General features: G+C 33.4%; 1 protein-coding gene and 2 pseudogenes across 1 annotated transcript; 1 reads left to right on the forward strand and 2 right to left on the reverse strand.

The window, feature by feature from the left end:
• Positions 1-1,655: 1,655 nt before the first annotated feature.
• Positions 1,656-3,348, reverse strand: LOC120161052 (auxin-responsive protein IAA11-like). Its single transcript, XM_039171356.1, has 4 exons — positions 3,292-3,348; positions 2,053-2,326; positions 1,875-1,956; positions 1,656-1,767 (listed from the first exon to the last, which is right to left on the reverse strand). Exons 1-4 carry the CDS (start codon positions 3,346-3,348, stop codon positions 1,656-1,658), a joined length of 525 nt encoding a protein of 174 aa, XP_039027287.1.
• A 1,493-nt stretch (positions 3,349-4,841) lies between these two features.
• On the reverse strand, positions 4,842-14,064 carry LOC120161532 (annotated as a pseudogene).
• Positions 14,065-16,676: 2,612 nt separating this feature from the next.
• Positions 16,677-22,501, forward strand: LOC120161063 (annotated as a pseudogene).
• The last annotated feature ends 3,572 nt before the right edge of the window (positions 22,502-26,073 follow it).

Below are 26,073 nucleotides of genomic sequence, written 5' to 3' on the forward strand. Positions count from 1 at the left end.
CATGTGCAAAAGTTATAGTAGAGGAGGAATATTTTTTAAAACATTGATCATGTAGAGATCAATCTTACAAAGAAAATATAAATATGAATTATTTATTGAGAAAAATATACTAAATAAACAAATCTATTGATTTTTTTCTAAATTTAAAATGTGGTCATTTGATTTATTAACATGTGAATACATTACATACCATTTTTTTAAAAATATATATAATATATAATGATTAGAAAAAAATATATTTATAAGAGATGCTCTTACTCCTAACATTTTTTGGGTTAATACTATTTTAGGTTTTTTTTTTCAATTTAAATTTAAATAAAATTATATTTTACCTCTTTCACTTTTAGATAAAATGTGTTAATGTCAACGGCGAGGTTATAATGACTTTGGATTATTCATTTTTTTAAATTTGGAGAAATGATCATTCAGCTCAATTGGTAGAGCACAATGTTCTTAATCTTGAGGTCGTGGGATCGAGTCACATGGAGAGCATTTCATAATTTGGAGGTCTCTTACTGAAGCTGCTCTTAACCTAGTGTTGGGGGCAGTCTACTATCTTACCTCCCCCTTACCCCATTACATATGGGAACGCATTTCATAATTTGGAGGTCTCTTACTGAAGCTGCTCTTAACCTAGTGTTGGGGGCAGTCTACTATCTTACCTCCCCCTTACCCCATTACATATGGGAACGAGGGACAACCATTTTTTTAAATTTGGATGAAAGTTCGTAATTTGTGGTTAGACAACGATCGATGTAAGAGGGTTGAAATAAGGGAAGTGTTACTAATCAGTCTAGAACTCAAGATCAAAAAAAATATAAGAAAATAAAGTTGAACAGACTCGTCAACCAATGAAATGTACTTTCTGGTCCGTCTTTCGATCTTGTTTAAAAGCTTTTATAATAATTTTACAGCTGATGTTAATATAAAATAATAATAACTACTGTACCTATAATATACCATTTTAAATTTAAATATTTGGTCACTCTCGATATTTAATATAACTTGTTCTCTTCACACTAAGGAAAGTGACATGAAAAGCCAAGAAAAAGAGAACAAACTTGTGGAATAAGATAGGAAGTTGCCTGCCCATTGTACATCTTTTGTAACTTTATGCTTTCCATGAACTGCTTTCTCCATCACGTATGGTACTTGTGGCTTCTAAGTTCTAACCACACTGTATGGATGGCGAGGGGAAACCACCCATGCCATGATTTGTCTTTCTTTTATTCTATTTTCTTTAGTGATATGTTCGAATATAACTCTCGATAATTTGATATTCAACGTTCACACCACTAATATTTTTTATGTTTGAATCCGAGATCTCAAGAAATAACAACATTCTTTATCAATGAAGTCGTTCGATTCGTGCTTTGTTATGTATCATTTGTCTCAAGAACTAAACTACTGATCTGACTTTTATGATTTTTGATAACTTGATGTGGAACCCCAATTGCCATCCTCTGCTTCTAATTAATTTCAGGCATTTTCTTTTAGTGATATGTTCGAATATAACTCTCGATAATTTGATATTCAACGTTCACACCACTAATATTTTTTATGTTTGAACCCGAGATCTCAAGAAATAACAACAATTCCTTTATCAATGAAGTCGTTCGATTCGTGCTTTGTTATGTATCATTTGTCTCAAGAAACTAAACTACTGATCTCTTGACTTTTATGATTTTTGATAACTTGATGTGGAACCCCAATTGCCATCCTCTGCTTCTAATTAATTTCAGGCATTTTATTGAGCCAACGAAGGTCCTGAAAAAAAAAACCCAGGTTTTTTCCCACGTCACTTTCTATCTAACCAAACAGTCCAAAATATCTGAGACAAATGAAGCATGTAGAAGGGGGGAAAGAACAGGTACCTCCAGGGAACATCTTCAGCAAGCAACCGGTCGCCTTCTTTGTCTTGATAAGCCAGTTTAAAGCACTTCAGATTCTCATCAACTGTTGTCGAACGAAGAAGGGGAATTACTAAGGGTTAAAATTCTAGATTTTTGGATCAAACTTAATGTTGAAGTTTAGAATCGTGAGTGTTCTTACGTATATCGAACATTGTCATTAAGGTGGTTGTAAGAGTTTCAAAGGAACGATGGACGCCGATGTCGATTTTCCTAGCGATTCCAACTCCTTCCGTCTTTACCTTCACGTACGTGGAATTTGAAGCCCTGCTACAGCCACAGCCATTCTCCGCCGCGACGTGGTTGTTATCTGTTCCGCCGTTGGGGATTTGGCGGCGTAGCTTATGCCTCCAGGTTTTCACCGGTGGCCACCTCACTAAACCCTCTGCATCGTTCCTGTAAACAAAACAAACCACCTAAATGACCCATTCCCAAGAAACCAGCAACAGAAATACGTGTTTTTGCATGCGTTTCTGTTCTGAAAACCACGCAAAAATCAAAACACGGCAGTTCAAATCATACTACGTGATTTTTTTCTTCTATGAAATCATATTACAGTTGCGCGATACGACCGTTGAAGATCCATATGCACATCAACAATTCACAAAAAGGAAAAAAAAAAAGATGGCCTTTCAAGTAAAACAGAATAGAATTCATCAGAACAAGCCAAGTGCAATTCGGTTCTTCAAAGCAGAGAAAAGAAAGGGAAAATCTGGGTTCCTTGGAGTCAGAGTTGGGATATTCATATGTAAGGTGAGATGTTGATGTACATTTGGTGAAGTGGGTCTGCGATTTGCTTCACTTTTAGTCGACCACTTGTTCTTTCCTTTGATTTTTTCCCCATTGTTTTAGTTAACAACGATGGTGAGGCCAGAGATCTAAGGCGCATCGGAACTGGGGATTGTTGCTGAATTTCTTATCTTGACTGTGGAGAAGGGCAGGCCACGTCTATTGCTGTCAATATTTTAGTTTGAGAATGGAAAGAGAGAGTAATTGAAGAACCCTTGAGATTAATGGAACCCACGCCAAATTTGGCCCAGACGTTCTTCCCCAAAAGATAACTTTGTGATGTTTACACAAAACACACGTCCCCTATGAGCTGCTTTGTCTCTGTCTTATGATGGTTTATATTATTAAGGGTTAATTATAAAATAAGTGTCCATACTATATTGTAGTATTTTTTACAAATAGTTTACTTTTTTTGAATGATCACACTGTCTTATAAACATTATCACTTTAGGTGTCTGGAATGTAATAACCATCAAAAAATAATTTTAAAATAATTTAATTTTTTAAAATTTATTATATTTATAAAAAACTATTTTTTCTTAAATTACAAAAACTTCCAAAATTCCTAAAATCTCAAAATCATAACCCTAACTCTAACTCCACATCCATTTATGGCCATGGCCACCGCCTCCAACACTTTCCTTGCCATCTCCGTAATCAAAAGACTATGGAGTTGCGATGGTCGCCGTTTCGTCGAGGCAGATGGGATAGATTTCGTTACAATTTTAGGGGTCATCGGTTGTTGTTATGGCAATTGTTCGTCGAGTAATTGGTCTTCGGTGGAGGCGTGACCAAGTGGAAGTCCAATCAACGGTAACGGCGGCGGCGAGCATAGTGTAGAGATTAGATATAGGATTTTCAAAGTTTGAGGGAGGTTTCTAAGAATTTCTCGAAAACTTCGGGCTTTTTAAAAAAATATATATATATTTTTAAGTTTTTTTAAATAAAATTTTTAAAATTACATGAGGGTGACGTGTGTCACTTAACGGAGAAAATTAACGTCGTTTACGGCTCGGATACCTAAAGTGGTAACGTTTATAACGTTAGACACAAGGATTATTCAAAAAAATATTTATAGAAAACACCATAATTTAAATACTTATTTTATAATTAAACCTATTATTAAATAGTCATGAACAATATGAACTGCCAAATTTCTTATTAACTACACATATGTGTTTGAATCTAAAATTTTTAAGAATAATAATCATTTTTTTAATTATTAAAATCGTTTGATATGTGTATAATTATTATAATCTTGTACTATGATTATTGATCATTAAAAATAGAGAAAAAATATATGATAATTTAGTTTAGTAACAAAGTCGGTCTCAGAATCATACATTTTGACGGATCTAATTTTTGTATTATAATTTACTCAATATAAATATAATAAATTTTTTATAATGTTATAACAATTATAGGTTAAATATATATAATTGATGGTAATAGCTGCAGTTGAAGTCGCACATTGCGGCCTTAGTTTTGCCTAACATTCGAGAAATTTCTTACAATAAGCTGATTAAGTAAAATGATCTCGTGCGATAATTTTAATATACAATTTAAAAAAGATATTATCAAATTTATTATTATTTAAATAATAAATTTAGTAAAAAATTATCAAAAATATAATTATTTCTACTGATTTTATTATTATTATACATTTTACTAAAAATATTAAAAATTATCAATATTTTAAATAAAAATAATAATATTTTAAATATTTTTTTTACTAATTTTATTATTTAAATAATAATAAAATCAATAATATAAATTTTTAATTATATATTAAAAGTGTCGCACTATAAAAATACCCGTTTAGTAACGTATATGTGGTGATGGGAAGTCTCTTTCGATGTTTCTCACTGATTCCTATTACCCAACTGAGGCACACCACATTGACACGTGGGGAAGCATAAGAAATATAGGGCAAATTAAAAGGTGTTTCAGTGATTCCTTTTCAATAGTGTTTTAGATATTTTCAAGGAATAAAATACCTTAAACAACAAAATATACAAACATAATGAAAATTGCCAAATTTGATAAAAGCGAAGAAATAAGCACCAAATAATCAGAAATAATTGGAGAAGTTGGAAAAAAACAAATCGCTTTATGCAAAACATGCTACGTTACCGTATTAAGGGGAAAAACATATTATACATCGATTCATCCAATCCACCAGAAATAATGTTTTAGGGGGTAAAAGAAGAATGAAATGGTTTCACACTACGAGATAATACCCAACCAATTTCAACAATTATCTTTTTGCAGGAAAAGGGATGGTTGACAATTACAGTACATCATCATCTTGCTGGTTATAGAATGAACCATCATCAACCGGCAATGAGGGTGGAGTTCCAGGTGGGATGCAGGCGGCTCCGTTCTCCCCAGCGCATATACATAAAGCCTCCGCATCCCTGAGGGTTGCATCAAGGTCAATCTGCCCACTCAACTCATTGATGAACTTCAAGAGGGTGTCAAAGTCCATTTGCTCCCCGATTATTTTGCTTCGGTAGCGCTTCAAGATAGCTACACACACATACAGATGGAGGTGCTCCGACAAATGATGCGTCCACAATACTTCCCACAATCGCATTGTTTCCTCGTATTCAAGTTCCCTGGATAAGAATGCGTTGGCACGACAGAAACAACACGTAAAAACAAAGTAATACATAAATGCATGCATAAGCAAAAGCTAGACATGGGGATTTAAAGGGAACTAGAGCCACGTAATTGCAAGTTGGGTTTTGAGTGTGGAGGAAAAGGTGCGGTACAACACAGAGAACAACATATGCCATAAGAGTTACACCACAAACTATTCTACTTTACATGAGCATTGCAAGATGTTGGATTCAAAACAATAATGCATCAGCAGGAAATTATGTACAACGCATTATTAAAGGAAAATCTAGCCTAAATGAATGTTGGCATGGAAAAAAAATGAATGAACTAATAAATCCAAGAATCGGACCTTTTAAACTGTATCAGAATCCAGCGGAAACAGAAGAAATAATTCAAGCAATCGTTCTGCTTGAAATAGTTATGCAAAGGGCTGTCTAACAACTCCACCAGCTGCAAAAAGTAGTACAGTTCAAAGTCAGAGACCAAAATCTACGTTCATGAATTATTGATTTACTTGGTTTAGATGTTTATAAATTACTTGTCAGATGTATAAAGTCAAGATACCCAAACCTTCTTTATGCTGTGTATGGGCAAGGGAAGAGTGGTTCAGCTGTTAATAAACTACATGTTGTTTCCTTCCAAAAACACAACTAAAATCCAAAAATCTCAAAGAAACATAAGTTTGATGGCATTATGAAAAGATGCTTCGTAATTTGATTATTGTTCAAGGGACTCAAGAAACCACCAGTGGTATACTAGTTTCTGTACTGTAGTTGTTAACTCAAGAAAAGGAAGGGAAAAATAATGATTTAGTCTCATCAGACATGCAATCCATCGTTATAGTAAGAAACATAGGTTTTACGGCCGGCTATCTCATCATGTAGAAGTGTCCCAAAAGCCACACCACAAACTTCAATTGAGTTGTAAGTTTACAAACTGAGACTAAATCTGTATCATGCCAGTACTACTATTGCATTTTGACTTTATAACAATGCAAAAGCAAAGGCCGAAATCTCAGGAAGCCACACAAGATGGACAATATAATAATAGTAGTAAATCATCAAAACAATCACCAGAATTCTCTGACGAATAGAAAGTAAAATGCTCTTTAATAATAAAGAAATTTATGGACAATTTTTGAACTAGAGCACTATTGCCCTTTTAAGACAGATTAACCCCCATATCAAAGGGGAAAAAGGGCAGGAATAAGCGGATGGAAGTTGTATAAACATGAGATTACAATTAAGTTGTCACATTCAAGAGTTTAGGGGCAGTCTAGGCCATTTTGACTAATACCATAACCGACTCCAGCATCTAGTGAGAGACAGAGAAAGGGAGCGAAGGGAAGACCTTAGATAATGCAAAAAGCTGAGAGTGCATGCCATTCTGATCACGATTAAAATTGGGCCCAAGGCGTTCCATCAGTGCCACAAAACACCAAAATGATTCTGACTCATCTTCCATGACATACAATATTGGGGATAGCAGGTCGCTCATACCCTGCAAGAATCCAAATTGGTTCATTTTAGAAACACAAGATATTTTCATTCAGACGAATAAAACCACCAACATTAAAATTGTTGTATGGCATGACTAATTTTTTCCACACTAGGCAACCAACGGATGAACAAAAAACAAAGCATATTAGTAAGTATATTACCTGACAATAGCCAAGATCAAAGTTGTAAAAGGAGTAAGTCAAGAGAATATCACGTAAAAGATTCACATTTGGATTGTCATCCCCGTCATAGAAAGAGAGTGACCTGTCTGTCCTCACCTTAAATACAACAAAAATAGTGGTTGCAATGAACTCAGAATTGTGCTTTTCCACTTTTCAAAGAATAAAAAATATATGAAACTCTAAACTCAAACATGTGATGGTTTCATACATACCACATCTTTCTCTATAAGGCCTCTCCTCTCTCTGAATTTTGTAAATCTTTTTTCCTGTTCACGAGAAATACTCTGCCCAAATATTCACCATAAAAAAATTACTCAGAATCAGAGAAAAACTAAGTTATTCGAGCACTAGAAAAATTCTCTTTAGCAGAGAACATTTTTTAACGCAACACCTAATTCCTGAATCCCAGCTAACTCATATCAAATAAACTACAAACTATTCTCACCATAAGTCGGAAATTCTGAATGGTGCTGTGCTTATGTCACAAATGAATTGATTCTTCAATAGGGCATTGCGGGCTAAAGCAATTATCCCCTTTAAATAGTATATTGCATCTGGACCCAAAAACCTAGAAATGATATTACTGATTTACGAACATCTAATAGCCCCCATTTTAAAGAAGATGCTACTTATTAAGATAAAAATAATCGAGAAAAACAGTTGGCTCCAAATTTTAGCACCCTGCGGCAGTATTTCTTATACTAGCATCATTATTTATATGTTTCGTTAAGAAACCATGCAGCATTTTAAATCCCCATACTCTTCTACAACTTATAACTAATTATGAGCGATATATAACAAGAATGTCTGGAGGGATTGCATTTAAAACTTGGAACCAATGTAGGGAAAGAATGAGGATGGCATAATAAAGTATATAGAGAATACTGCAAACCTGCCACTGGTTTTTTATAGTTTCATATTCTATCTTTTTGATGGACTTTTGATACTCCCTCTCAGCATAAGTCGATTCATATGTATGGTATCCCAACAATAATACCCAGACCTAAAATCACAAATAAGAACTGTAAGAATAAGGTCAGTTTTAATCAAAAGATTCAGTCCACTCATTTCTTTGATAGTACAAATACAAACCTCTTTTCGAAATTTGTGTTCAAGTCCTCCATAAAATATTCTTTTTCTTAAAGCTTTTGGATCCACCACTCGACCTTCTGAATCCAAGATTGAGGTCCACTGAAATAAATAAATAAATTTCAGAAGAAAAAAGAAAACCAATCACAAAAAAAAATCAACAGTCCTTGGAAGGTTGAAGTATCTATCAACTTCAGTGGTCAAGGAAGGATATAACATAGAAATTTAAGAAATTTTATTATTAATCTATTTCATTTTTTTTTATAAAAGTTGGAGGTCTCATTAAAAACTACCTTCGTATTCATCGACATACTAAGAAGTATGTTAACGAACATTGGAAGGAAGAAAAGAGTACCTCATATTTCATTGAATAAAGCACCCATTACATATGAAAACACGAAATACCCTCAAACGGGGATATACACCATTACAAAAAACCATAATCACCTAAATCTCTTGCCTCCTTGACCACAAAAGTCTAGAGGCAATCACCCTATACCTAAGATAAATGTCCAGCAAAAGAAAAACAACCCCACAGTTAATGACATAACATACATGAAAACACCACCTGCAACCACTAAAATGAAAACATCCCGCCTCTGAAGGGAACTCCACAAACCAACATGATTCAAAATCACCAAAAAAATTCAGCTCGTAAAGTTATCTTCAATGAAACAAAACCACTTCCCTTTAATCAATGTGTTCTTGCCACTTAATTCGAAACTCTTTTCTTTGACTTGCATTTCTTCACCACACGATTTGTTTTTAATTTTCCAGTGAAAGGGGGCACTACTGGGGTATCTTCCTTTAATTGTAATCTAACTATTTCAATCTATTTCATTTCATTTCATATTATAAATCGGGTTGCAAGGTCAGCTAATATGGACGCCGATGCTTTAGCAAAGGCTGGAATAGGCTAATTTTTATGTTGTTTGCTGTTTCAGTTTAGCATTTGATTCCTGTTCGGGTGGGATTTATAGACTGTTGTAAGGGTTATTTCGAAGAGATCTATCAAGGTTGTAATCTTATTTTCTTTAATGAAAATCTAAGGCGCTCTTTTCCTCCTTCCAATGATTAAGGAGCTTCTTTTCAAGCTCCATTAATCAAGAAGGAGGTTTTTAATGAGGCCTTCTAATCTTATCAAAAAAAAATAGTAAGAGATTGGTGATGGAGCCACAACCCACAGAAGCTATAATGTAATCAGAAAGAGGGGTAAAATATGTAAGCTAACTGGAAACAATACAAATTATCATAGTTTGCATCTGGTTCCATACCTCTTCCAACCCCAGTGGTGGTTGTCGGGGTTTTCCCCACACTAGTGAGAGTTTGTCAAACTGCCAGTAAATGAAACAAGCAGATATTATTATCTTATGACACAAAATCTGTTTTAAAAAAAATGAAACAATACATAAAAGTTACGGAATTTAATATTCAACCACACCAATTATTAGTCCCTGTCATGCCATCATTATAAATTATACCATGAGTGCGTGTATAGCAATACACCAGTTATTGGGTCCTGTCCGGCCATCATTATAAAATATACCATGAGTGCGTGTATAGCACTGCTTCAGGACCCTCTGTTGATTTCAAGCTCCATGCATCATACACTTGTGCAATTAAATAATTCAGCACTCGTATGCCAAAGATATAGGAACTTGATGTAGGTTGTATCAGTTATTTTGTTCACAACTATCTATATTTAACTTATGACTGAAGTTGGAAAGGTAGAAATGTCGAAAGAAAACAAAACCACCTAGAAACTTAAAATGAACTAAGGCTCCTTTTCCATACATCCTTAAAATGATTAGGCCTAAAAGTCCCCACATTAATAACAAATTTGTCAACATAAATACAAGCAAAATTATACGAGCAAAACATGAATCAAGTAAGGAGCATAAAAAAGAACTCTGGACTACACTCAAATCAACAACAATACTTAATTCTCCAAGTGATGTGGAAAGATATAGAAATATTCATACCATAAAGATGACTTTCCAAGAACACGAGATTGAACCCATTCTTTTTTTTCATCATCAAAGGATGGATGGATAGATTCTGTTCTGTAGGTTTTCTCTGACCTATAATGGGTCCCAAATCCCAATTGATGCATGAAAAACAAGAACGTCTAATGATATATTTACATACTGACTTCCATTTTTATACCTTCAAATAAGTAGTACTTTGAATTTAAATCCAGATGCAAAATCACAAACCTTTTTAGAAGTCTAACAGACAGCAAAAATAGTGAAAAAGGTTATGTGAAAATTGACCAAGGGAACAAGCAGCTACCTCAAGAGGATCTGGTTCAACGGGGCGTTGAATAGGAACATCCTCATCATAGTCAGATGGTTTGTGACTGTAATCAAGGGTAGTCTGGCTAGAGTTTCTCCTCTCTAAAGGACCTAAACCGTTGTTATTAGTCTCAAGAAATAGCTGCGAAGTTGTTTCTCGGGCAAACTTTGTTACAAGAGAAAATTTCTCCAAACTTGAATTGAAATGTCTCGAGCAGGATCATGACCTTTTTGCCTCTGCCTTCTGTTATATTGAGGAATGCTAGCACTTAAATCAGTTCTCTCTTCATTTTGTTGTGAAGTAGACTCCCCAACTGAAAGGTGTTGATGGCACACTAACCGCGGAAACTGCCCTTGGTAGCTCCAATGAAGACAATGTTCTCTGCCACAAGCAATTAGAATATTCATAACAAAGGATCAGCAAAGCTTAATAGAATAATTGGCTCAAAAAAATCCAGTTTACAATTAAAAACAAAACAGTTTACATTATCCTATATAAAATTATGATATGCTGTGATTTAAGTGTTCCTTATTTCGAATGATGAACTCTCTACTCAAAAACATTTTGAAAATGACTGAGCTTCTTTATAATAAATTTCAAAAATATCTAAAAAAAAAGTGTTCCTTATTTCTCATGCTGGACATGAATTACGTGGAACATTGCTGCTGCAGTGCTAATTAACCATATAGCAAGTATAGAAACTAAATTTTCAATAAAAAAACAAAAGGCGATTAGCATTACAATAACCTGCAGAGGATTTTGGAAGTCATTAACAAGAAATACATTAGAGTCTTCAGCTGACCTGAAAATATGCAAAATGAGGAAATCAAGAAATTGTGAGCTAAAGACATACGACACAGGAAATATAGAATATATAAACATAATTGTCATAAATATTAATTGTTTCCAGAGAAAACTTATGGTAAGAAGATTTAGAAGTGGAAGAACTAAACACGTACCAGAACATATGTAATTATATGCAAAAGTAGCATAAATAGTACATAATTATGGTACATTTGACAAAAGAAAAAAAACCTCGTTGTACCAAATAATACACTAGGCATTCTTTCCAAAATCAAGGAAAAATCACACATTGGGAATTCCAACATTCTACCAAATCTCATCTCCTGAGATTTCAGAGTAAACATCATGGAAAATAAAACTCATAAGACTAACTCAAAAAAATATCTAAATGAATAAATAAACAAAATTCAACAATCTACAAAAACAGTTATACATTAATTATGCAAGAAAAAAAAACAATTGTTTTTCTTACAAATTCTATTCATTTACATGTCTTTCTCTGGTCCTATTTGTTTTAATAAACATGTGATAGACAAGACCTGGTTAATTTCAAGGTTTATTCTTGGTCAACATACTACTTCCAAGTACTGTCAAACTCTTGAAGATGAATTTAAAATTTAATCACACAACTGGATCTTAAAATGAGCAAAACCAACCTCACAAGTAAAACGTGTTGCTTGACTGTAGCAAGGAACTCTCGAAGTCCTCCATTATAGAAGTAAAGAGGAGGAAATGCAAGTCCTGAAAACAAAGTTTTTCATCAATGTAAATACAAACACAGTCACAAAGTAGAAATAAAATTTTCAAATTAAAACAAAATTGAAATAGATCCATGAGACTAAATCATTTACATCATCTTTTAACAGTCATCAAAACCTTTCCAGCTAGTCAATAAGTGGGTCTACAGGACAAACCATAAACTTGTAAATGAATAAACAAGAAGCAGGAAGTACCAAAAGATGGAGCAGTCAAGCTGAGTTTCTATGCCTAGCAGTCTTTTCAACTGCCAGATGAAACCTTGAAAGTAGTCATGCAACCAGCACGCTCAAGAAAAGATTTACTAGGCAAATTTTGAAAAATCTAGAGAAAGAAATGGCCATCAACACCTAGTAAAGGCTAAGTAGCAATTTCCACAAGTGAATCATCTTAAAGAAATTTAGATGATACGATTTTCTCAAAGCTTCAACTCTTGAAGATGTTAACATCTATTATATAATGCTTAAAAACTGGTATCCTTAAATAATTAATGGTTCCAGATTATAGCAATTATCATCTCCTTTAGGGTGATTAAATTGAATTCAAAGTTGTCTAATGATTCAACTTTTTAACTTTCCATTTTTTTCATCTCAGGCATCCAAGTTTAGGAGGATATCAAACAAGGATGAGAAGGAAAACAAAAATTGATTAGCGCCAAATCTCCATAGTATTAGATCATTATCATTTAAAAACTCAATAAAGAAAGGACAAGGTAAGAGATTATCAATTCTACGGCAGTGGGGTAGAACATACCATCTTCCTTTAAGGGCTTTCTAAGCATATATTGATACACAACTGAAATCAAACCACTTTTATTACTGTTAGAGGGGTTCTTTATGTTTGCACAACATAGGTTAGAAATTGAACAGCATATAGCAATAAGAAATCACTCATGTCCGTTGTGGCACATACCAATACATTTTTAATTTCTCCCCCAACAGAAAGATGAAAATTCAATTGAATATTTTATCAAAAAAATCACTTGAAGATCAACCAAAAATTATATAGGCAGAATAGTTTGTGGTTCCTTACCAAATGACAGAACAACAATAATGTACTGCCACCCAAAAGCTGGAGTGTGCCTCCGAATGGATTTCACATCAGCAAATGGCACTGCCCTAATGGTATAAAGACTCCTATCTGCATAATAAAACCATGCATACAACAGTTTCAGCAAATCATATAATCTATACACCTTGTGAATTAGTAAGTGATAAAATACATTCAAATCAATGAGTTCAAAGCTGAAAACCTTTCTCAGATAGTCTAGCATTTGTACTTTGTCCTTTGTATGGAATCCATGTCTACAATTAAATACAATAAACAAACATTTAGTTTATACATGATAAAACAAATAAAAATTATTTTTGCCCCAATACTTTTGCACATCCTATTTGCCTCCCTTTGCCTGTATTCTGTCCATAAGCTGATAGGACACACTATGAACTTCTCCAGTAACTATTTGCCACATAAGATTGTACAAGTAATTGGCACAAGCAAAGCAAGGCAACAAGAATTGTATTAAATGGGTACCCCATGTTAGCATATATCTTTCCATTCAAACATGTCACGTAATTAGGTTTTTATTTGGGGGGGGGGGGAGTCAACCACGTAATATATAATCGTGATTTGAATAGATGAAACATGTCAACATAGGCGTAAAGTTACAATTACAAATAATCCTCTCAAACAAGGTAAGGCAAATAGCATGATCAAAACCAGCTATGGCATGTTATGTTATTAAAATAGCGAAATTATCCATATAAGTAAACAAAGTGCAAACTAATTACCATGAAGAGAGAAGAGCCTTGCTTAATTAACTTTAATCTTCCAATGATCCGTTCAGAGGCAAACTGGTAGGATGAATTGTAACATTATCCTTCATATAAACAATTTGGGCTCCCTCCGGTTCATTTGACGAGCTTCTTTTCCCACTGTCGCACCGCATCATGCTCGCTGATCCCTAAACAACAAAAAACGGAATTAAACTCAAATAATCTGATGTATATATAACAATTGATCATTAGAACGACTCCCGCAGAAAATGAAAATGATTAAAACCATAAAGAAAAGGAAAAACAATAACGGCGAAAGCACTGTTGTGCTTACTTGTTGTTGAGACGCGCATATCGGCATCGTCTGATAAATCGTGAAGCTCTTCTTCTGCTCTTTTGGGATTTTCCGATATAATTGTGAATTTCCTGAGAGAGAGGGAGAGAGAGAACGGAGTTTTTGTTTTACAAGTTACTTGTTTTTTAGTTTTAACTTCGAGTCGAAGAAAAGATATGGGATACTTAGCAGGGGAGAGTGAGGGTCACAAGGAGTCGTGGTGGGACCCGTGTGAAACCAGATTTCTCAAACGACGTGCATTTTTTATTTAAAGCGTAATTTATCCTATTTTAGATGATGACATGAAAAAAAAAAGGAAATAATGAGGAATTCGTAGGATTTAAATGTAAGACTTCAATTTGGACAAATAACATAATTGAGTAATTCGTACAAATGTGAGGTTTACCCCAATGGTTTGTGGTGTGCTCAAGACACTTATACCAACGGAACTAGGGAGTTTATGAGTGTGTCAATCGTGATTTAAGTAGTGTTCGATCCGTACTCATTAAAAAATTTATTACTCGACTTAACTTGTTTCTCATTAAGCTCGTTGAAGTTTTGCTCGGCTTGTGCTCGTTAAAAAAAATTATTCCTCGACTTAATGATCGTTAAGCTTAAATTACTCGTTAAGCTCGTTGAATAAATTATAAGTGTATGAAATAAATTCAAGTCTAAACATTAAATAATAATTATGGCTTGTTCTTGAGTGTAGTAAAATAATAATAATTAATTAATAGTTTAGTATTTATTTATTATAAAATTAATAGATTAATATTTTATCATCTTTTTATTATTTATTATAATTTTTTGAATGAATTATTTTTTTTTAAAATAATTACTAAAAGTTATAAAAATTTTGTTAACTGTCATGTCACCATATTCGTTAAATGTTAACGGTTAGTGACCCGATTGAAGCATTTAAATAATTAATAGTTTGATTGACAATAATAAATATTAATAGTCAAAGTAAAAAGGGGTAAAGTTTGTCCCGATTAATTCGGACCGATTCACATTGTGCACATGACTTTGATAGGTGAATATCTCGACAGAGATTTTCTGCATATACAAAAACCCAAAACCTTACTTAAGCAACAAACTGCTATTTCAAGCACACATAATACGTTGTGTTTTGGTAATGTTCTAATTTAGGCAATGTTTTGGTAAATGTTCTAATTTAGGTAGGATTAATTTGACAATATCAATTAAGATTTATTTCCTTACTATTCATCCCATGTCATCTTTCCTAAATTGTGACTGTTATTTATTATATTATATTATATTATATTATATTATTTATATTATATATTATATTATATTATATTATATTATATTATATTATATTATATATATTATATTATATTATTATATTTATATTATATTATATTATATTATATTATATTATATTATATTATATTATATTATATTATATTATATTATATTATATTAACATGTATATCCTTACATTTTATGATTTTAAATACGTATTCATCCCCATGTATATTACCATGTATATCCTTACGTGTTCCTTTTGTATATTCATTCCTTTTCGCTCTCTCTCTTAAACCGGTGAACCCATCCATGATTGAATTTTAATAAGGTCGTACATCTAAACGTGATATATTTTCTTTTGAAGGACTGAATATGATATAATTAATTATTGAAACGATAATAATTTTATTTAACTTTATAAAAAAATTAATAAATTTTAAATTATAAATATTTTTAAATTTAATTTCACATCCATAAACATCATTATTATTACAATAATCAATAACTCGATTTAATTAATTTGAATTTTATAATCTTCAAGCTTATTAGAGACAGAGTGGTGCCTCAATAATTTTTTCGAAAGCTACTAAAGCTTGATCCTGCCCACTCCACCACTCATTATTATAAGATTATAAAATATAATTGATATAAAGTATATATGTAGCATTTAATCATTAGTAGATGCTAATGCACGTAAGTTGAAGCAGTCAAATAAACAAATCCTTCTAATATATGTGGTTCAAGTGATAAACAGTTTTAATACCATTTAAGTAAAGTCTCGGGTTAAATCATTGTATGTATAAAATCTCCACTAAGATCTACCCACCAAAATTAATGATATACATTGTGATATCAATCATGACAATCCTTTCCTTCCCTGAATGATAACTTTTAGATATATTAAAATATGAATTTTGTTAAAGATCAGTCTATTTAATAATAGATATACTAATATGATATAATCTTTATAATAGAGGGGCCTAACGGGTAATTTCATTTTTTAAAATATTACCTTAACTATATTATTTAAACATGGATTAATGTTTTTTTGTTAAATTAATTACTATTACTATTTGGATCGTACAACTGTAACTTTTTTTTTGAATTAATTATATATATCCGATCTATTAACTGATTAATAAATCGGATACTACAAAGGCGATGGTGACATTCCTAATCCAATTTTACTCCATTCGCTAATTTCATAATTTAAATTCTGACCTTACTTAAGAGACCTAATGTCTTATCCACTAGACCAATTAGTTACTTATTAAATTTTAGACATTGAGGGGTAATATCTTGCATGGGACCGTGGACTTAACTTAAAGTTGACCCTCGACTTGGGAGTGGCAATGCCACGTGTACAATCCTACGCACGCTTGGGCTCTGCCTACTCAAATTCCCCTTTTTCACTCCCCCTCTTCTCCGGTATGCACAATAAAAGGACACTTCTTACTCTACTTCTTGTCTCACTCCTCCATTTCTCTAAAACAAAGCGATTCCAAAATCCGGCCATGGCTCAATAAAGACGGAAGGTCTGCCGCTAATCGCTCCTTCCAAAACCGAAAGCCGACGTGAAACTGCCGTTGCCTCAGACGTGTACAACAAGGAGCGTACGCTGCTTTTGGTTACATGTTCAGTGCAGGTAAAGCTCTCGTTTTCCATTTTCTTTGCTATTTTTATCTGTTTGTTTTCGGCATTTTTCGCATAAAACCTTATATTATGTGGATGACTAATTCTTATTTCATTTTTAGTTTTTTCCCATGAAAATGCAAAGCAGTGGCATGACGTCAGGGTTTGTTAAAGCTATTTTATTTTTGTTTGGAAATATATTTGATCGTTTGTAGGGATTTCTTTTTCTTTTATTCTCATCACTTGTTTGGCTAAAGAGTTCTAGAATGAAACGAAGAAATCATTATTGTACTACAGACTTCGAATCTCATTAGCTGTTTAAGTGTTACTTAAGTTGTTCACTGAATCTAAATAAGAAAAAGAAAACATTGGATTATGAACTTAACATTGAATCAAAGAGACAAAATTCAGAACAGCTGTTGAAATTTAAAATTTCGTACGAATAACAAATTTATGGAATAACTAATCATTGATGTAAGAATTAGTCTATGGTTAAAGCAGAGTTAATACTTCGGAATCGATGTTATGAAATGAAGTTGTACGGCCTACCTTTATGGCTTTATGTGTCGGAAGAACTGCGAGTTTCCCTATGAAAATCTGTAAGATTGATGGAAGGAGTTCTATAGTAGAGTAATGTTTTTCTTTTTTCATAATAATCACAAGTGTGTTTTGAGTTAAAGTGTACCAGTATCCATTGTCACAATGATGGAAGAGATAAGGTTTTGAAGAAGTATTTAGATAAAGAGGATTCCTTGAGCTAGGAGAGGGGAATAATTGTCACTACATTAATAATCAACTACAAAAATTGATTTCAGTACACAGTTTGAGATTTAATTTTGTGTCCTTTTGGTGCAAGAATGACACACAAACACAAAAAAATTGGTTCTGAACTTCTGATTGTGACTGAAATAACTTCAGGAACTTTGCTCACATATTTTGGTTAATCATTTACTTTTTCTCTCGAACACTACTCTCTTTCTAATTGCTTTTCTTTTTCTGTCTGCAGTCTTAGTCCTGTTCAACAAGGCAGGCCCCTTTCTTCTTACAGCTTCCCCTATTCAAACGTGATCACACTTTTTCAGGTTCATCTCTTTCTAAGTTAGAACCATGAGCTAGCTTAAGTATGCTACCTTTGTAGAATTGTTATATCTTCTCTCAGTTGAACGAATTAATGGGATCTCTTATATTTTACAATTTTCAATGACAGTTTTTTTTTTGCATAAACAGTTGCTAGCTGAGCATCTTTCCTCCTTAGATAGCTGAATATACCTCAAAAGAGTTCCATGAACAGAGTAACGTATGCAAAAGTGAAATAAATAAACGCTAAAGATCAAAGAGCTGGTTTATGAAAATTTCAATCCTAATTAGTAGATTCTAAGAGTTGAAGATCTCACTTAAAATTTTCAATGACAGTTTTTTTTTTTTGCATAAACAGTTGCTAGCTGAGCATCTTTCCTCCTTAGATAGCTGAATATAACCTCAAAAGAGTTCCTGAACAGAGTAACGTATGCAAAAGTGAAATATTTCCGACTACCTTATGGAGCAGTTGTATTCTCAGTTATTCTAGTGTTTGGTTGGAAGATATATTTAGATATAAAATTTATTTTCTTTTTTCACTTGACAAGATGATGGTGAAGCTTCTGTGAGAAAACAATGAAAATTCTTTTTACCGTAATCTGAACTTTGAAGAAATACAGCCTAGTCTAATGTAAATTAGATGACTCCTAATTTGGGTTACAACATAAATGCTATTGAAAGATTATAGAGAAAAGTGATATTTGCTTCTTGAACTTTTTCCAATTAATTGACAACTATCCTCTTTTAAAACATACTAGATCAAACCATCATTTGCTGTAGCATGTTTCCCCTATATATTTTTTGGAAATTCAATTCTAGTATCGAGGTAAAGGATCCTGGATTTAATGCGGTAGCATGTTTCCCCTATATAATCTTTGCACGATTGAAATAGTGCATAAAAATGTCCAAAGTCACTTTCATTTGCTGTATTACTTCCTCTCCATCCTTTTTTTCCTCTCTCCATATTTTCCCTGCATGATAACGTTTTGCATTGTTCTTTCATGTCTCGTTCTCTTTTTCCAATCATCATCCTTTTTTAATACAAATTGACAATTTTCTATATATTTATGCTCAATTCCTGATTTTTTGAGTTTAGTCCCGACACACTGTGACATTTGGATTTGACGAACTTCGCTGCATTACTTTTGACATTCTCTTATAGTTATTAAATCAGTTTAGCTCTTTGTGTATCTAGATGCTATGCTCTAGCGTGTTTCTCTATGCCATGCAACGATGGAAGATAATCTCTTTCACTGAGGGGAGCCAGAGAGCATTCCTAGGAACCCAGTAACCTTAGTACCATTGAGAAAACTGGATACCCTCCCTTTGGCGGTTTCATATCTGCTATACATGGTGTGTACTTGTTTCTTTTATGTGTGGACACGTTAATCCTTCTTATATGTGTTCCTTTTTTGTGCTTGTATGGCTAAAGTTGATCACCATGGAGTCTGTTCGTGGCATAAATGTTCCTATGTACACCACCCTAAGGCGGACTACTGTTGCTTTTACCATGACTGTGGAGTATCTTTTGACTAGAAGGAAACATTCATCATGTCATTGGCAGGTATGGAGCTGTTTATATGCTATTTTCATCTAATGATTCAGCCATGTAAATCTGTACTGTGCTATTTAGTCGACCACCCTAAGTGGATTTTTGAATTCTTCATCATAAATAAGAATGCCTTGATTCTTTATGTACAAATTTTGGATTATTCCATCATTTTGTTCTCTCATGACTTGCAGATATGAAATTTCACTTTTGAATAATGTGGTTGACAGTAAGAATTAAGTTTAGACTGTTTCAACATTTCAGATTTCTGCATCATAAATTAGAAAGTGTTGCTTTTATAATTACACTCACAAAGTTCGGGGTGTTCCAGCCATTGTAAACTCTCATGTCTTGCACTTGCACACATACAAAGTTTCCTTTTCGGATGTTTCGAGTGACATGAGGAATCAAGTTTTGACAACAGGGAATTGTGGTATGCTTATAATTTGATATATAGTCATTGTCCGAACTTGTGGCCATATTCTCAGAAAAGGTGAAATAAAGTTAAAAAAATAGTTTATAGTTGTCTTCAATTAAGTTTTATCTTCGGGCCTTTTATAAAATTCTCTTTGGAATGTGGACAGATGCATGTTTTTTTTGGCATCTGCATACAGTATATGTGATTCTTAAATTCAGCAGAGCCATATATATCTTCAAATTCTATCATGAGATTGCACAAGGCGGTAACTTATGTGGATCAAAATGTAGAAAAAAGGATTAATAATTTCGTTTACTAGACATGGAAGAATAACTATAGAAAGTAGCTGAAAAAATGATTTTTTGGAATGGAAGTGGTGATAAAAGGAAAATGGATATCAATAATAAACTGCAGTTAGTGCACTAGATTGATCTATTGGGAACTTCTGGCCCTCCCGTCCAGCATTTTTTAATTTAATTTCTTGGATTTTATCCTTCATGTACAAAAAATACTTGATTTTATGGTTTTTTTTCATTTCTAAGGTACAATTTTGTTGGCTATTCTACTTTCAAGTATTTTTTGTTATTCTGGATTTTTGAAATTTAAATTTGCTTGAGGTGCTATCATTTTCTGGAGGAAGTTTTATAGCTACGATTTCCGTGTTAATAAAATTTAACATATGCCAATATGTCTTCTATATATAACCACGTCTAAATTGAATGTTCAAAATACAACTAATGACTTTCATAATGGACTAATCCAAGGATTTCATCAGTGTGGGGATAATTATATTTGGCGCATTTGTTGCCGGAGCTAGCGACTTGTCATTTGATGCCTACAGCTATACCATTGTTTTTGTAGCTAACCTCTGCACAGCCATATATCTTGCTTCCATTGCTCATATTGGTATGATTCTATTTTATTCTCTTCTTTATCTCCCATGAATGTTTACTTTCTTTCTACTAATTGATGACATATTCTCAAAATTTTTAGGTAAATCCAGTGGCCTCAATAGCTTTGGACTTATGTGGTGCAACGGTAAGATGAAAGGATTAAAAGAATTGTTATTATCCTAGTGATCCATCTAAAAGTAACAAATTAGGTTTATCTGACCACCTTATGAAAATTTGACTCCTGAAGGAATAATTTGTGCACCAATCTTGTTGCTTTGGACGTCATTCAGAGGTGACCTTGAAGCAATGATGAGCTTCCCTTATCTATATTCTAGAGGATTCCAGGTGCTTCCTTTTCACAAAATAATCTCCTACTGTGTATCTTTCTCCTCATGATATTCAGAAAGGAAGTGCATTCATTGTTAGCTATTTCGCAGTCCATCTATCAGTGGCTTAATACTCAGCTTTTGGCACGTATAACAATGTGGTTAATTTGAATGGTTTATTCTAACTTATTAAATACCTCTTTTTTGTAATCATCTTTCTTACCTTAACCTCATCCCTTTTCTACTTTCTCATTTGGATGTTACTTTATCATATTGTTTGGTTTCACTAGCTCAGTCACTTCAGTTTCTTTTTCTTTCTGTTGTTGTTTCTTCTTTGTCCTGGTGTATCTTATCTCCCCTCGCTATAAAGCTTTGTGTTAAACTGCTTTTCCTTGGGCTTGTTTCTTTTGTTAATTCAAAGAAACTTTCATGACATCTGAATATCGAAACTTTATAGAATTTAAACTCTTTTATGCTTTAATCATTTGAATGTTTTGCAGTTTGTGATTCTTCTCTCTTGTATCATGGCTTTCCTGATAAACTATTTCGTATTCTTGAATACTACACTCAATTCAGCTCTGACACAGACAATATGTGGCAATTTGAAGGTTAGATCACTTATTCTTCTTTGTTGTTGCTGAAGGCGCTTGGCTTGTGGCTCTAGTTTTTACGTATCCTTCAAATTCTCTTACTGGTCTAACGGATTATTGCTTTCTCTGTCTTTTATGTAGCTTATCACCTGATCCTTGATTTTTGGTGACATTGTTTGTGATAGGATCTTTTTACTATTGGACTGGGGTGGCTACTGTTTGGGGGGCTTCCATTTGATTTGGTGAGTATGGGTTCTTAATCATTACCAAAAAAATTTCAAGGCTCTTACATGAAAGTCCCGATTAAAATAGCATAGTTATCTCACATGCGTTGCTGTTTTCGCTTTCAGATGAATGTTGTTGGGCAATCTCTTGGCTTTCTCGGGTCTTGTTTGTATGCATACTTTAAACTCAAAGGAAAATGAACAAATGGAGCCTCATCCTTAGGCAAATAACCTAATTGCCAACCACTACTACCCTCTTCTTCCGCAAAGTTTTGATTCAAAGATCAGTACTCTAGAGCACACATGAAAGTCTAGTCAAAGTTCCCCAACACACAGACACAAGCATTTAGTCGAACAATGGGAATGGGACTCTTTGATTCCTCAGTTTCAAAACTCGAAAGCACCGTAGACTGGTTTTCTAATGAACATTTATTTCTTCTTCTAGATGATATTAGATCGATTAGCATATTTAACTATTGAAAATGAAAATTCTAAATCGCCATAATTTCACTTCACCACATTTATTTCCTTTACTTTTCATTCGTGTACAAAATCACTTATTAGGGATTAGGCCAAGGCAGAATTCGTTTTTCATTAACCCTTTTCAGGTGTTGCAACAATGACCAGCTTTCTGGTACTGCAACAACTCATTATTTCTTCTGTTCAGAGCAAAGAATATTGCTAACCATTGCCCTGAAACTGGAAGACATTATAACGTATCGACAATCCATGCAGTTATTACTTTTTCCCCTCTGCTTTGGTATGGGCAGTATGGTATGCCCACTGACTTGGGGGCAGTTCAGGTGTTCCTTAAGGGACCCGTAAAAGGTGAAATCGTGTCTATTTTTGTTGTGCTTTGAATCTTTTACAAAAAAAAAAAAAAAAGTAAAAGCAAAAGGCTTCTGCTATCCACTTATTGCGGAGCAAATAAATATATATATATATATATATGTATATATTTGGGGACTGGCTCTCCCAGTCTCCCATGTGTGGTGTCGACAGAGGAATCTCATCGAGTACTACAACCGTAAATAGTTGAACTGAGATAGAGATGAGCAAGAGAAACTCGAGTTCCTGATTAAGGAGGTGTGTGTCTTTCTTTGTCCCCACAAGCTGACAACCGAGTTTGACCTAGTTGCCCTGCATGATCCAAACATACCTTCCTTCACTAACCCACTCGTTGCCGACCCTTAAATCTTGCGCCGATATCCTCACCTTATTCTATCCGAGACACTAAAAGATTATCCATTTGAGAATAACATAAGAGATTACATCTCTACATCTTTTCCTATAATAATTTAGTAAGGGAAAAAAAATCAAATACCAATGATTTTGATGAGTCCAATCAAAATTTCTAGTCCAAAGAAGTTATTTTTTGTGTTCTTCTTACTTGCCAATGGGGTAATTCAAGTCGGTTGCTAATCTCTCCATTGATAAAACAGAGGAATTTCAAAAATCAGAAGTCATTCAACCACTCTCTTCATCGGAGAGATGCTAAACTAAAAAAGCATGTTTGCTTTTCCTGGGAAAATGGAAGAATAAAAAGCCAACATAGACCATACAACTTTAGGAAATCTATGCACGACTAAAAACATGGGTGTCCCATTGTCCCACCTCTTTCATTACTTTGTATGTTATATTAATATTACCAATTAAAAGATTGGACGAAATAGATATTTTAAAAATATTTATATTTCCTCATTTTATAGTTGTGCTCATAAAGTATGTATACATATTTTCTATAAATTCGTTTTCAAAAAGTTTGTGCTATAGTATATAGGTTTTGACCTCAACCCCTTCATTGTCCTGAAACTAAGAAGGAAAATAGTAAAAGACTGGTCCTAGGATCTGGTGTTGATAGTTGAAGACGAGGGAGTGGAATGGTCTCAGGCGTGGGGAATCTGTTTTTCTGAGTGGCACGCGAATTGCCCGCCCTAAAATCACGAGTGTCTACAAATTATTTTTATTAAATATAAAAGTGAGTACTTATGTCTACAAAAATATTTATCTTCGTATATTTTAGTCAAAATATTCTTTATTTTTCTTCGTCTCATTGCATGCTTTTTAACTTCTATTTTGTTATTTAATTTTAATATATATAGGGTTATAATCCACTTATATCGTGCAATTTTTTTTTTTAGTTTTACACTCTTTTAGACTCGTTAGATAAAATAAAATCAAAGGTCGAGATTAATTCTTTGTTTTTATTCAGTGAATATCTTCTCATTTTTTACTATTAATCTCAGCCTTTGATTTCTCCTCATCGATCTTAAAAAAATATAAAACTTTTTAGTTTTACATAATGTAAATGAATCTTACCCGGTATATATATATATATATATATTTTTTTTTTTGATTTATTAAAGTTGCCCTCCTCCCCATGGAGAGGAAGGGAAACAAGAGGGAAGCAAAATCCAAGGAAGGTGTTCCCCGGTGCAGGGTCAAGGCAGGGTTCCTTAAGAGCCGGTGTCTACGCTTTGGGCTGTTCGCAAATACGCTAATTGCTACTGTGCTTCACCCTACATTTATTCCATATGTTTACATCTCATTAATATATTTTATATTTTAATATACCAATAATTTACCATATAAAATGAAAAAAAAACATTTTACATAAAAATATATTTATCAAAACGTATAAAATAAATATTATAAAAAATAATCCCTTCTCCGAAGAAGACTTGGTACGTACTTTTTTTTTTGTTTAATTAGCTGATAACTTGTTTCTAGACAATCCCCTTTGCTGTCATTCTGCACTCATGTTCCCAATGTTCCTTTGCCTTTTTCTCACTTTCTCTACCCAAGTGTATTATACTAGGAAAAATATTGCTTAATTAATGAATATGGAAACAATATAATAAAAAATACTTATTTGATTGAAATACTATAACATTCTCATTTTCTTAGTTTTTAAAAAATCAGACTTTAATTGATATTTTTTTTTAAATAAGAACTTCATGAATATTAAACTGGTTTATTTTTTTGTTGCATGTACTTGTATATATCTATATATGTATAATCCCAATTCTATCTTACAGTTATCTCTTCACCTTCGTCAAGCATGCATGCATCATGCAGGAATGTGGGGGTTTTCATGATAATACTATATATATATATATACTAGAAAAGGAGGTTCAGTAAAAAAGGAGTGGTGTTTTTGAAGTGGGTTTTCTTGGAGGAAGAATATTTCAGGTGCATGCGCATGCAAAGGGGGAGGGGAGTTGGATTTTATTTGAGTACAAATCAAGCATGGCGAACCGTAAAAAGTAAAGCTTTGCTTCCTCTTCACATCATTTCCCTCACCTCCTCCCCAACCCCGAGGCACCAGAACCAAACCCTCCCCCGTTTATATATCATTCATTTCCCTCCCCCGTAATCACCATCTCAACTTGTTTTAGGACCCCATTGCCCGGCAGCTTGGCCTCTTATTCCGATGACTTTTAGTCGGAAAGTGCTGCAGGCCGCATTCGATCGGCGGTGTGTTTTCTTGTCGTGGGATGAATATCGTTCAAGTTCAAGAGCATTGTTTTCGTTTTTGATGATATGGTTAAACTGAGAAAGAAAGCGATATTGGTGAGGTTCAATCCGAAGACGGATTTACGCATATTTGGATTCAATCGTAAAATACGATCTCAGATTGAGCCGCGCTAATATCACTTTTTCACTGTGCTTCTCTCTACTCTCTATCTTCGTCTTCTCTTTCGACTCACTGTTTATATATATTTGCATGGATTAGTGTAGTTGCAGAGACCAGTGAATGTTATTCAAGTGCAGATTAGTGGATGCTGAGGTCGCTGTTAATGTAAATGCTTCGGCTTTAATTTGGGCTTCAGTACTGTTACAATGACATCAGAAACCACCACTATTTTTCAGATTTGAGTCTGGTTACAAAATCCAACTATAAACCCAACTTTAGCCTAGGAGGACACATCGTCACCTTAAAATTTAAAATTTTCGATTAGTTATTTATTTTATTAGTTGTATTAATCTTAAAATTTTATTTATACTTATTTGTATAAAAATTTATGTATAAAACGAGC

This window comes from Hibiscus syriacus, unplaced genomic scaffold (genome assembly GCF_006381635.1).
Source record: "Hibiscus syriacus cultivar Baekdansim isolate YM2019G1 unplaced genomic scaffold, ASM638163v2 tig00002880_pilon, whole genome shotgun sequence".
In the NCBI taxonomy this organism is placed as follows: domain Eukaryota; kingdom Viridiplantae; phylum Streptophyta; class Magnoliopsida; order Malvales; family Malvaceae; genus Hibiscus; species Hibiscus syriacus.

Bases quoted from the DNA above. Each gene is read 5' to 3' on its own strand.
- LOC120161052 (XM_039171356.1), bottom strand. From the start codon at position 3,348: ATGGCAAGGAAAGTGTTGGAGGCGGTGGCCATGGCCATAAATGGATGT. The intron at 1,957-2,052 runs GTAAGAACACTC...GTTCGACAACAG, and splicing joins AATGACAATGTTCGATATAC to TTGATGAGAATCTGAAGTGC. The intron at 1,768-1,874 runs GTACCTGTTCTT...TTTTTTTTTCAG, and splicing joins GCTGAAGATGTTCCCTGGAG to GACCTTCGTTGGCTCAATAA.